This window comes from Lineus longissimus, chromosome 7, assembly GCF_910592395.1.
Source record: "Lineus longissimus chromosome 7, tnLinLong1.2, whole genome shotgun sequence".
Classification (NCBI taxonomy): domain Eukaryota; kingdom Metazoa; phylum Nemertea; class Pilidiophora; order Heteronemertea; family Lineidae; genus Lineus; species Lineus longissimus.
Window position 1 is genome coordinate 18,231,578 of NC_088314.1, and position 13,015 is coordinate 18,244,592.

Below are 13,015 nucleotides of genomic sequence, written 5' to 3' on the forward strand. Positions count from 1 at the left end.
TTAATCAAACAAAGCCCTATATCTACACTGTTTCAAATATTTTGAATATGGGAGACCTCTGTCGCTGTTCAAAAATACTTTGAAGCGGTTACCGATTGTTGGCCGACTCTATCAAAACTCCCTGCGATTTTTGCTGACACGTGCTCTCATGTCTGAACCGGAGAAGGTGTTTTTGTGTTCCTTGTGCAACTTCTCGATAAAATATGACTTCTTTGGAAACAAACCACCCTTCATGAAATCATTGATGTGAGTTCTAATGTAAAAACAAATCGAATCTGTTCATTGATAGTTGGCTGCGCTTCATTCATCCATGGAGGTATTATCTTAATAATACCTCCAAGGCTCCATGATTCATCCGGCCGTCGACGTGCAATTTTCTGTTTTCATGTTTGAGGCTTGGTCATGTGACATGTCACCATCACACTCGTCACAGGCCACTGAATCAATTCAAGGGTCAGTAAGGGGTTAAAAGATTGTAAAATGTCCATGAAGGGTTAAGGAAGAAGAAGAAGGAATCCACAGAGGTCCCGTAAGGGTAGAGGGACCCTCTTTGGATTTCTTGCTCCCTCTTCTAGTTCTACCATGCCCCTTTTTAAAAACATTTTAACATGTTGACCCCTTACTCATACTGACACTTCACTCAGTGGCTTGTGGTCATGTGGTACATATGATGCCAATGACGACAGGTGACATGTCGTGATGTGATATATACATCCACATACATGATATATGATACACTATATGAAGTGATCGCGTATCTGGGGGGAGTGGGGGGGGGGGGGGGGCGTCACTGGCATAGAATGGGGAACCCAGAAAAAGCCAGCAAAGGGTGGACATGGATGTGGATTTTGAGCTGCTCACCACCTGGTACCGGTGCCTGCTGTGTAACTGTAGGGGTTGGAGACAGGTACTTTGTCTTTGTCTTTGGGAGTGACCCACCCTCCCCCACCAGGACAACCTTGGGGAGTGACACCTACCCCAGGAAGCATAAGTTGAGCTGACATGTATGGTCTGAACGATTATCAATCTTTAGTTAGACTTGAAAGAGTAACCAGCCTGACGTGTGCGCAAATTTTTCCAAGAGTGTATAGCGTCGAACCAGGGTGTCTAATTTCTATGTCGTCATCTCCTTGCACTTGCAGTGTCCTGGAAGAGGCGTATTTTATGAAAGATCCATTCAGCGAATCGACAAAAGCAGTAATTCTCGGTGCTCACTGTTCTTGTTGTCAACAGGCAGTCTGCGTGTCACAGGTAAGATACAGGTTGTGGTTTTATTCAGTTACACTGCATTTAGTCATCAGTTGCTAATGCATTTCCGTTTAAAGCAGGGCTCAGCATGCTCCCTTTTCCTGACTGTGGCCTGCCCTTCACTTCAGATTTCTTCCCAAAACACTTCTTGTCGGTGCAGTTAAATGTAATTGGCCCATTATGTGTAACAGACACAGTTTAATAGCTTCAACACAATATGTTTTAATGCATGACTCGACCACCATTTGGACATTCACCCACAATCTAACATATTGTTGGTTGTGTTTTGTTGCAGACTTGTAGCCTGTTCTATACCAAGCGATTCTGCCTGCCCTGCGTCCGAAAAAACATCGAGGAGTTTCCTGTAGAGATACAGAAGGTAGGTACTGTAAAACCAATGGCATTATTAAGTGCATTATTACCAAGCATTCGGCTGCTCAATCACTTTCTATAGTAACTTCATTTTGCCAAACTTACGAGCACCAGAACTCTATCAAACACCAAAATTCGGACAAGATATTGTTCGGAGGCCATTCAGGGCACAGGTGACAACGTCCTCCGGGGAATACTTTTACCATTTTGAGGATTTTGATGAGTTGTGGTGTTTCTTAGATTGGCAAAATGGAGTTACACCAATTCAACTCCTTGTATAATAGGCCCTCCTGCAAACCTCTTTGCCAGAGGTGAAAAAACAAATTTCTTCTCAATCTTGCAGATTACAGTAAAAACCAATTATGCTTTTTATTTGCAGGAAGTCGCAAAGATCAAGGAATCTGCCTAAAATCCACTTGCAGGACCAGCCATGGCCGACATCGTAGCAGACGCCCCAAATCATGTAGCAGACACCCCAAAATCATGTAGCAGACGCCCAAAATCATGTAGCAGACACCCAAAATCATGTAGCAGACGCCCAAAATCGTTCTGAAGTTCTGCTTGGAGAACAGCGTGAACATCCCAAACTTGTGCTGGGAAACCTGCAGTCGTTCTGTCGGGAGAGTCCATGTGTGATGTCACTTTCAAGGCCCGGTGGTACTCTGAAACAGCCCACAAGATCGTCTTTGCACCTATCAGCAACTACTTTACAGCAATGTTCACCGGAAGCTTGGCAGAAAAAGATGCTTACGGGGAGTTATGTAGATAAAAGCATATGCTAGTCTTTATTCATATCACCCAGTGTCACAATTTATCTCCAAGGTAATGTCACAACTCCTTTATCTAAAAGACATGGGTGATATGAATAAAGACCAGCAGATGCTTTTACTTCAATTTTGTACAGAAAAGCCTAGTGTAAATATACATGGAGTTTTAGGCAAAAGCATTTGCTGGTCCTTATTCATATCACCCAATGTGCCGATTCCATTGTTTCAAGGACTGTATGACATCACTACTTCAAGACAATATCCCAACTCTATCCCCAGGACTATCCCCAGGACAATGTCCCAACTCTATCCCCATGACGATCCCCAGGACAATGTCACAATTTTTCTATCCCAAAGACCGTATACCGATGGTATTTCCAACTACCTTAAAACAATGTTGACATTTTTCTCCAAAGACAATGTCACAACTCTATCCCAAGGACTGTAGGACATTTCGATCTCAAGACCAACTCCTCGATCCCCAGGACTATATTGCAACTTTATCTCAAAGACTGTGTGTCATCTCCACCACCTAAAGACTAAGTCACAATTCTCCTAGATCTCAAAGATAATGTCACAACTTTAACAATGTTACAACTGTGTCCCCAGGACAATGCCACAATTTTATATCAAAGACGGAGTGACAACTCCATTGGAAGGACTGTGTGTCACCTCCACTACTTCTAAACAAAGTCACAACTTCTTAAAGACAATGTCACAACCTCTCTATCTCGAGGACTATGGCATCTCCATTATCTCAAGGACATCGTCACAACTCATTTTGTCAAAGACACAATTTCATTGTGACTCGCACCACTTTAGATCTCTACTATCTTAAAGACAATGTCACATTCACGTTTTGGGAGGGATCAATCACCAATGCATGTGAAGTGTGCATGTCAGTGTCCAGCTTCACCTGCCAAAGTCATTGGCCACTCACAGGCAGTCAAAAACAGTATCTGTCAGAATTTTCTTATTTCCAGACAGGTTCCACAGCAAAACGACCAAAGCCTTACATATTGGCCTTATCAGGTAGGTTTACCATATGAGAATATACTTCAAGGTAGCTGCAATCCTTGCAAATCTGGGAAAAAATGGCTGAGTGTTCGTCCGTCAAACTGTATTCAGTTCACACGCATGTACAGTGGAACCTCCCTTAGCGGACACCTCTCTATTAAGGACAATCTCTCTATTAAGGACACTAGTTTTGGTCCCAAATTGGTTGTTTCCATTCAGTTTGACCTCTCTAATCAGGACACCTCTATATTAAGGACAGCATTTGTCAGTCTCGAGGGTGTCCTTAATAAAGAGGTTCTAGTGTATTTATGGTGCACTACCAGAACAGTCCACACAGCCAAAGATGTGTGCAAGTCTTCTGTTATGTGCATTTGGGGTCCTTGGTCGAAGGGGTTCAAAGATGAAGGCATCATTTCTACCTTAAAGGGGATTTTGCACACCAACAAACAATTCACAGCCTACTTTTGACATTTTCTCGAGCGGTGAAAGAAAATTAACCGTCTCATTTCCTATTCATAAGTCTGTCACAGATCAGTTTGATGAATCTATTGTTACCCTTAACCAGTAATCTTTTGATAGAAGATTCTGGCGAATTTTTTGCGGCCCATTCCCAGTGTTGATTTATATCACCACTGTGAAAGTGAAGTAGCGTCACCACATTGGGTGACTTTGAACATTGGGGTAACTTTAAACACCTTACTACAGATGTTTCTCATCACATAGCTAGATTAAGCCTGCTGAACATGGGGACAATAGGGTTCCATTCAGTAACTTACGTATGACTTGATGATGTTTTGATATCTACTGAGGCGAGGGAAGGGGATTGTATGTGTCATAGGAAATACGCTTTAATGAGGTTATCTTATGTTTTACTGTACATGGCTTAACCAGATTCCAATGGAGGACTTGCAAACCGAGGTCGTCCTGTTGGAGGTCAGTCCTGGATACATTGGAGATGAATCAGATTTCTTCCCTTTCATGCCCACTACACATACATCCATGAACTCCCCTGCTTCCCCACTCCCCCACCATTTGTCCACAGACCACTTCACGTATCACTCGAGACGGAATCCACCTAGAGATCACAAATAATTAAGCAAGTGTTTTTATTATCCATTAGTTTTATTATCATCTTTGGCATATATGTAAATAAGAATTGCAAATAAACATAACATCCAGTACTAATGACATCTTTAAAATCCTTTTAGGCTGGGATCTACATCGAACAACCATAGTTGATTTACACGTATACATCTAACATTCAAATCACATAGATTTTACAGGGTTGTCCAGAAAACGAACAACTGTACTTCCACTACCAGTGGACTCTACAGCACTAGTATAAGAGTGGGCAGAATCTTTCCAGAATTGAGAACAATATCTCTGGATTCTCCCACACGCCATGACATAGCTATAAATTTGGCTGGCTTTTAGTATATTTCAAGAGTTTAGCATACACCACCATTCTCACTAGAACTTGAAATCTCAAAGCAATTCAAACTCTTTCAAAACGAAGTGAATGCGCATTTCAAGGCCGGGAGTCTGTTTTTTGTTTTCACTATGTTTTAAATGGGTATTCCAGGGTTTCCGCCAGGACTAAATTTGAGGGGAGCAAAAAAATCTTTTTTTTCTAAAAAAAATTTTTTTTCTAAAATTTTTTTTTCTTAAAAAGGGTATATGACCCCTCCTGAGACGTTTTTTTGGCCCTAAAACCGCTACAATTGGCTCCCAAATGCTCTTATTTTACATATCAAATCATGAAAATTACTCATTTGACAGTAAAACAAACTTTAGTGCTCAAAATTAAGGGGGGGATATCCCCCTTGAAATATTTTAGGGGGGATGAATCCCCCCACCCCCCCTCTGACGGAAACCCTGCATTCACTTCATTTTGAAGGTGTTCCAATTGGTTTAGGATTTCAATTTCTAGCCAAGGTGGTGCACATCGTCGACCAAAAGGGGGAGCCAATTTAGACATTTCAGACACAGCGTACTTGAAACCGTCTCTTTATATCATTCTCCCTGATCACTACGACAGCTGTTGTTTGAAACAGGAGCACATTAAAGCCTATACCGGTACATTCTATTTGCAATAGCAAAATCAACATATTGAGTACTGAGGGAGCATCTCAAAATAGGTTGAAGCTAGGACGAAATTTTTTTTTTTGGGAGGGGTTATATCAAAGTTTAACCATCAAAAGTTCAACTCATTAAAATACTGAAGCCCTCCAAGCACGCAAGAAGGCCCATCCAGTGTATTTCATGCAAAACAGATTGTGGTTTTTTTACAATCGGGGCAGATGCTGCCCTTTTTCGACAGAAAACGTTGACCTGGTTTTATACAAGTAAACAATGCAAACTTGAAAATTTTTTTCGGTTGACTTTTTTTTTTTATAGATGTGACAAAAGTAATCGCTTGACAGGGATTCTGTTCACCTGTACTCCTGTGATGGCTTTTAAACCGTCTGTAGAAGCAGATGAATAAAACTGTTTGCAAGAAGTAAAGATAAAGCTTGCAGCTTTTAAAGTGATACTATGATGTGATTTACAACTTTGCGGAAATACGTCCGTTTTTATTTGTTGATCACAAATGTAAAGCTCAAATTTTCCATTTTTGATTAGATTTAATATAAAATCGCTGAATGTAAACCACCGCGACCGCGAAAATGTTCATGTTGTGACGTCACCAGCGAAAACGGCATCGAAGCGAGCCGTCCAGGCGGGATTAAACCATCAATTTCTAGAAAATGTGCATTTCGATTCGAAAACCTTACCGACTTATGAGAAAGTGACGTAGTCATTTGTCAAAAACAGCTAAAACATTATATGGTGAAATTTGACACGAGTTACCCTCGAAGTCTTTTGAGAACGAAATATTTTTTTCTTCTTGGCTTTTCAACCTATATTGAGATGCTCCCAAAGCAGGTTGCATAAATTACTACGACATCAACAACATGATATTATTATTAATAATGATAGTGAGGTTTTAAAGAGCACTTTTGACCAGCGTCGGTCCATCTCAAAGCGCTTTACAACAACTGTCACGATTATAGGTCTCCACTGAAGCACTCCGGGGAATCAATGAAATGCACATCACTCACTAGAGCCTGTCCTGGGAGGATGAATCAGTTCAGTAGAACCTCTCTATTAAGGACACCCCCGGGACTGACAAGTGCTGTCTTTAATAGAGAGGTGTCCTGATTAGAGGTCAAATTGAATAGAAACAACCAATTTGGGACCAAAACTAGTGTCCTGAATAGAGAGGTGTCCATTAAGGGAGGTTCCACTGTGATAAGGTTAGAGATTGAACCCATGACACTTGGAATGAGAGTTGAACGCCTCAACCTGTACGTCACAACCCTTGACTCTATCACTGCATCAATCCTCCGGTGTATGACCGACTCGGCCTATTACCAACTCGGCCTACCAACTCGGCCTGGGCTATAAATCATTGATTTATTGGCAGAAGTTTTTCTTATAGTTTTTTGTTTTTTGTTGGTATATATAGGCCTCCTATGTATGCATTCCTGTTGGAAATTTGAAGAAATTTCATTGGGATTTGAAGGAGAAATCCATGAAATAACGGCGGCGAGTGTGGAAAAGTCGCGGTAGCACTCAAAATGCACATTCATGACTGTGATTTCTTGGATTTCTCCTCCAAATCTTGATGAATTCTCTTCAAATTTCCACCAGGAATGAATGAATAGTAGGCCTATATGTATAGCAACATAAAAAAAAAATATAAGGAAAACTTATGCCAATAAACCAATGATTTATAGCCCAGGCCGAGTTGGTAGGCCGAGTTGGTAATAGGCCGAGTTGCCCCGTAATCAATCCTCCAGCTATACTGTGACCAATCTTTCTACGGTATAGTAAAATGTCTTAAAGTGAAAATTTTGGGCTTGTAAATCATAGTCATAAATTTGATCAACAATGGTAGGGGTTTTCATCTTCGTACTTTCAACTCCAGCCTTTCCCTAAACCCTTCACTCAGCCCGAGATAAGCCGACTATTCAGGGCTAGAACCTGAGCATTTCTGCATACCCGTTGATACACATCGGTGAAATAAGGCAAGAAGATGCCAATAAGCTGAGCCAAAACGTATTTCTTGGAAAAATCTTTTCCGTTGATCAGCAATCTCTTGCACCAAAATACCTCTTACATGTCTCTAAAATGCTTATTTGCTACAAATCGGAAAATTCAAAGTTCCACTGAGACTTGAGACAAGATCATTCCAGTTCAACGATTAAATCTAGCATTTAGTTAGAGATAAAAGTCTAAAAATCCACCTAAAATCTGAAATTTGACATCCCTGAAGTCTGAAATTCACCTGCCTAGAGTCATGCCAACTGCGGGGTTCGAACCAGGTACCTCCAGACTGCTAGCGAGTCTGAGCTACTAAACCACAATAACTCGACAGTACCCCTATTGATCAGCTCGTATTCTGTGACGAGAAACCGTGGCCCATTTGTTTATAATACTCCTTCTGAAGATCTTGCAGATTCTCCTCCAGCATTTTCACCTCGTCAAGTTTATTAGCTTTACGGGCCTGTTTAATATATTCACGTATGATATTCATCTGTTGCACCATGGGATCCGAGTTACTGTGAGCCCGCTGGTTGACATCGGCCGGGATCCATCCCGAATCTCGCACAACACTCGAAGCGTCCTGGTCTAATATCGTCCTCGTCTGATCAGGTGTTAAAGAATTTTGTCGACGTTTTTCTCGCCCGTCTTTATCACGTGCGTCTTTCTCGCGTGCCTCAATGGCCGCTTGACGTTCAATCGCAATTTTACGCTGCACCTCTCGCTCGCGTTCATCTTGTAGTTTCTGCAGTTCGACTTCGCCAGGCAGTGATTGTAATGTCAACATATTATCATGCAGATAATGACTAGCGTATATTCGGATAAATTTTTGGAGCTGAACAACTTTTGGGTGTGGTTGTTCTTCGTGATTCATGCCAAGCCCCTGTATTCTTTTGCTGAAATTGGAAATTGAGATAAAGTAACTAAGCAGCCTCTGTAAGTAATATATCATTTGCCAAGCTTTACCTAATTTGGGCATATTTTCCAATGATTTCATTGTCTTGGAGTTAAACTTCTGTCTGTCAAGTCAAAGTTGGTCAAGGAAGCTAACTTAAGGAAAATTCTATACAAGTTTTTCAAAATTTGTCATCTCGCAGTTTGCCCACTTATTTTCTTGTGTACACAAATCATGACTTAAACAATATACCCACTATCCAACCACTAACTTTTGAGAGCAGATGTTGTGAAACACTCAATTAGTTTTGCTAGGCCTTAACACTGTCGCAGCTGAGTAGTTTTGTCCCTTAGCCTCGTTACACACACACTAGGCTTTAATTCTACAATACTGAGTTAACTATGAAATAAGTATAAAGATTTAAAATTCAAAATTTGTTAATTCACCTGATCAAGTCAATATTGTCATATAATTTAATGAGTTTGTTCCTTGTGTTGGTCGCTTCCTGGAGGCTGTATGCATTCTCACCAGCGCTGGAATGGTAAGCAGAAGACGTCAACAAAACCATCAAGCTGAAAGGACTGGGGCTTTTTGAGACAACAGTGATAAGAATAAAGACAACAGATATGAATGTAGTTTTGGGACAAGTGATACATGTATGAATGTAGTTTTGGGACAGCAGATATGAAAGAAGTTTTAGGACAACAGATACATGTATGAATGTAGTTTTGGGACAATAGACATGAATGTAGTTTTGGGACAAGAGATATGAATGTAGTTTTGGGACAACTGATACATGTATGAATGTAGTTTTGGGACAAGAGATATGAATGTAGTTTTGGGACAACAGATATGAATGTAGTTTTGGGACAACAGATATGAATGAAGTTTTGGGACAACAGATACATGTATGAATGTAGTTTTGGGACAACAGATATGAATCAAGTTGTCTGATTTTAGCTCTCCTCTCAATATTGGCTATCTACAATACTTACTTCAGTGAATCGGCCATTTTCTTGAAATCGGGTAAGGAGAAGTCGGCTTCACACGTACACATCTTAAGTTTCTGAAAACAAATTTAGTTTCATTATTGCTGCCATTGCCAACTCGACCAGCGCCACCTCTCGTTAGAGCCAACGTTCATGCCTACTACATGCCAACACTTTCGTCATCTACAGACAAATGTTGTAACAAACGTTGCACCTGCCACAAATATAAACTTTCTCAAAAAATAACATAAAAAATGATGAAAACACGAAATAAGATACAGTAGAACCTCCCATAGCGGACACCTCTCTATTAAGGACACTATTAAGGACACTAGATTTGGTCCCAAATTGGGTGTTTCCATAAAATTTGACCTGTCCTATTAGGACACCTTTCTATTAAGGACAGCACTTGTCAGTCCCGAGGATGTCCTTAATAGAGAGGTTCTACTGTATATTGAAGTTGCCTCACTGGGATACGAACCACAGTCATATACTGTGTAGACGCTATCCAGCCAGTTGAAGGGTGTCTGTACAAAAGGCCTATCATACGTTTTATAGGCCTTGTGGAACAGACACACCAAAATCGGCATATTAGCGTCTCCACAGTATATAAGAATTAGGCCTACAGAAAAATGCCTACATCATAAAGATCCATGATCACTGGGCGCGTATTCCTGCTCTCGACCTGTTTGTCTCTTCTCTCGAGCAGAGCACGACAGTCCCAACACGTGCGTATGTGTGGATCACCTTCTGGGTTGACCATGGAGTTGAGACTCGAGTTGCTTCCCGACCGCCGAAGGAAGCCCACGCCCTCGCTCTCAAACTGAAAAGCTGGATTCGTCAATTTTTCTGAAATCCAAAAAGACAGACTTGATTTATTTGGATATTTTGTGCAAATTTCAGGGTCTTTTAATCATCATCATCAATTCATCATCATCATCATTCCCTTAAGTACACTAAATCTCTAACAGGGTTTTGTGGGGGGGGAGGTTTCAAGTCCAAATAAAAATGTCAACATGTTTTGAGTCGAGAACTTGTTCCGTTGTAGGTGAGATCCAATTGAAATTAACAACACACTGCTTACTATGAACAGTATTAACATCAAGATTTCAGGTGGAGCTCAAATTCAACCCAAAAAATCAGACAAAGTGCCTCAGGTTAGGGACAACATTTTAGCTCCGTTTAGTCTCAATTTCAGTACAGAAATCCACCAGTGGGGTGTCATTTCCCTGCCTACTCACTTGCAAACGTAAAAGGCAGAAACTCTGAACACTTATTGCACATAATTCCCCCACAAAGACGACAGTGATGACGGCGTCGAGTCAATGTAAACGCCTTGCCGCAGGTCGGGCATAGATTCACATCGGCATCTGGTGCCCATGGCACAATCTTTTGTTCGTACACTGGAAGGTAAAAATTAGAGAAATATACACTGGAGGAATGAAAAAAATGTATCAAGCTGCCTTGACTTGCTAAGAGGCTTTATACTTTTTCTGGTCACTGCAAAAAATGTCTCAAAAAATTTCCCATTTTCTATTTGTGATCGAGCCACCAGGTTCCATGGCCTGGAAGACCTCCCCTAAAACAGATGATGTCATACACAGAACTTTGTCATTCTTTTGGAACGGGATACCAAAACCCTCACTATCAATGCACACACTCCTATATGCAAGTCATCATTTAAGACGTGTGCTGAAGAGTTTAAACATGGCTGACCACATACCTCTTCTTTTCCTCTCTTCAGATGGCGCATCTGATGACAAGAGTTTATCTAACCGAATCAGGAGCTTGTTCGTCTCCACAACAAATCGGTCTATTCTTGAATCTCGTATATGCTTGAACACATCAGTGTGCGATTTGATAGCACCTGAAGGCAGAAGATACATGCATGTAAACAAATTATAAGAGAGGTCAAATTGAAAGGAAACAACTAATTTGGGACCAGAACGAGTGTCCTTAATAGAGAGGTGTCCACTGAGGGAGGTTCCATCTTTGTCCCAACAAGTCTTTGTCTTTTTTTTGATCCACCCTGTATATTCATTTTCTTGCGACTCACCAAGCTCCTGAGGCTCCCAAAGGGTGGGGTCAATTCCACCAGCGTCCACAGACCTCTGTCTGATTGGCAAAGACTTGGCAACCTCCCCGCCATAGGCCCCAAATTGTTCCTCTTCCTCATCTAAACCTAATATCTTCTTCTTGGCTTTTCCGAAAAGATCTGCGGCGAAAAAGTTATCAATAGATAAATTGAATACGTTATGTTATATCACCATGGCGCTACCGACGTACATAAAGTTGAAAGAGACGTCACTCACTGACACAACGAATGACGCGACATGATAGGCCCCCATAATGAGGCATAACGAGTCACAATATCAGAGGTCAGTTGAGCTTATGAATATTATCTTCCCACTGCCTTATAATAGTCGAGACGTTATACCTTTCAACTGTTGTAATACGGCTTTGTCTTCTGTGCTGTGAGCCTCCTCAAAGTGTTGCTGAAGCTGAGCGACTGTGCCAAGATCTTTCATGCATATTGGACAGAGGAAGCCCTCCCGTATGACAACGTCAGACATTTCTCTGGTGGGCTAATCTGGAAGCGATGATGAAAGGTTAAAAAAAAAGAATGCTAAAATTATGGAACAAAGCAAAAATCTTGAATCTTCTTTCCTGATACGACACTTCGGAACTTCGGGGATTTGACGATGGTAGGGTTTGCGCATAACCAACATTACCTCAAATGCACATCTCCATCAAAGAAAACACTGCGTTGCACACCTGATATCTATAATTTTGAGTTGAGCGCAACGCAGTGTTTTCTTTGAAGGAGATATGCGTTAGAGGTCATAACTCGTATCAGTTAATGAGTTATGTGAGTGCATCGGCCATCGATCGTCATCCGGGAAGTTCTGAAGTGTTCGTGTTGTATTTTTGACAATCTTTTCATTTACGACGAGCGTTTGATCAGAATTCAAACTTAGGGCGACGAGAGTCAGTTAAAATAATGATATTGACAGTGCTTCAGACACTCTGACACATGCATCACTCGTAACACAGACTTGAGATATGTCACTGCAAGATCCAATCCATCAAAAACCAAAAAAGGTGTTATCGATCTCAAACAGTTTTAGGTTTGTTTTGGCACAAGTGCGACATTTAGCTCACACTAATTTCAGTTTTATCGATTCTTGATACATTATTCATTACCTTGATTGCGTTATAACATTGATAGGCGTAAATTTGGAGGTGTAAGGCGGCCAACAATTCGATAATTATCGAAAAAGTCCATCCCAAATCGCCATCTTTGATACACCCACATCCTGCGAGGTGGCGCTTTCGAGTCGGGGTCAAGGTCAGTGCGATTTGTTACATCCTCGATGTACACATCGAGGGATGTCGGAGAGTTCAGTTAGTTCATAACGCGGCAAATACGAATGTGCATGTGTGGACCGGTTAATTACTGGGAGGTTTTTAGACATTTAAAAAACAAAGTGGTTATTTCCACGACTTCTTCGCGGATGCAATCCCGAAAATGACGTTCCGTCCACGACAATTTTCATCCAAACAAATCGATTCAGTCCCCAGCGGGTTTTTATTGACTCGTATTTCCCGCGTAAGGAACTGATGACCTACTGGTGGCGTCA

General features: G+C 41.2%; 2 protein-coding genes across 2 annotated transcripts; one reads left to right on the forward strand and one right to left on the reverse strand.

Moving 5' to 3' along the window:
• Nucleotides 1–133: 133 nt before the first annotated feature.
• Nucleotides 134–2,535, forward strand: LOC135490839 (cysteine-rich DPF motif domain-containing protein 1-like). Its single transcript, XM_064776393.1, has 4 exons — nt 134–246; nt 1,143–1,251; nt 1,544–1,627; nt 2,000–2,535. Exons 1-4 carry the CDS (start codon nt 149–151, stop codon nt 2,027–2,029), a joined length of 321 nt encoding a protein of 106 aa, XP_064632463.1. The 5' UTR covers nt 134–148; the 3' UTR covers nt 2,030–2,535.
• Nucleotides 2,536–6,922: 4,387 nt separating this feature from the next.
• LOC135491059 (rabenosyn-5-like) lies at nt 6,923–12,689 on the reverse strand. Its single transcript, XM_064776705.1, has 9 exons — nt 12,579–12,689; nt 11,812–11,964; nt 11,431–11,589; nt 11,098–11,241; nt 10,616–10,777; nt 10,015–10,223; nt 9,381–9,451; nt 8,832–8,918; nt 6,923–8,386 (listed from the first exon to the last, which is right to left on the reverse strand). Exons 2-9 carry the CDS (start codon nt 11,945–11,947, stop codon nt 7,837–7,839), a joined length of 1,518 nt encoding a protein of 505 aa, XP_064632775.1. The 5' UTR covers nt 11,948–11,964; nt 12,579–12,689; the 3' UTR covers nt 6,923–7,836.
• Between the last annotated feature and the right edge of the window lie 326 nt (nt 12,690–13,015).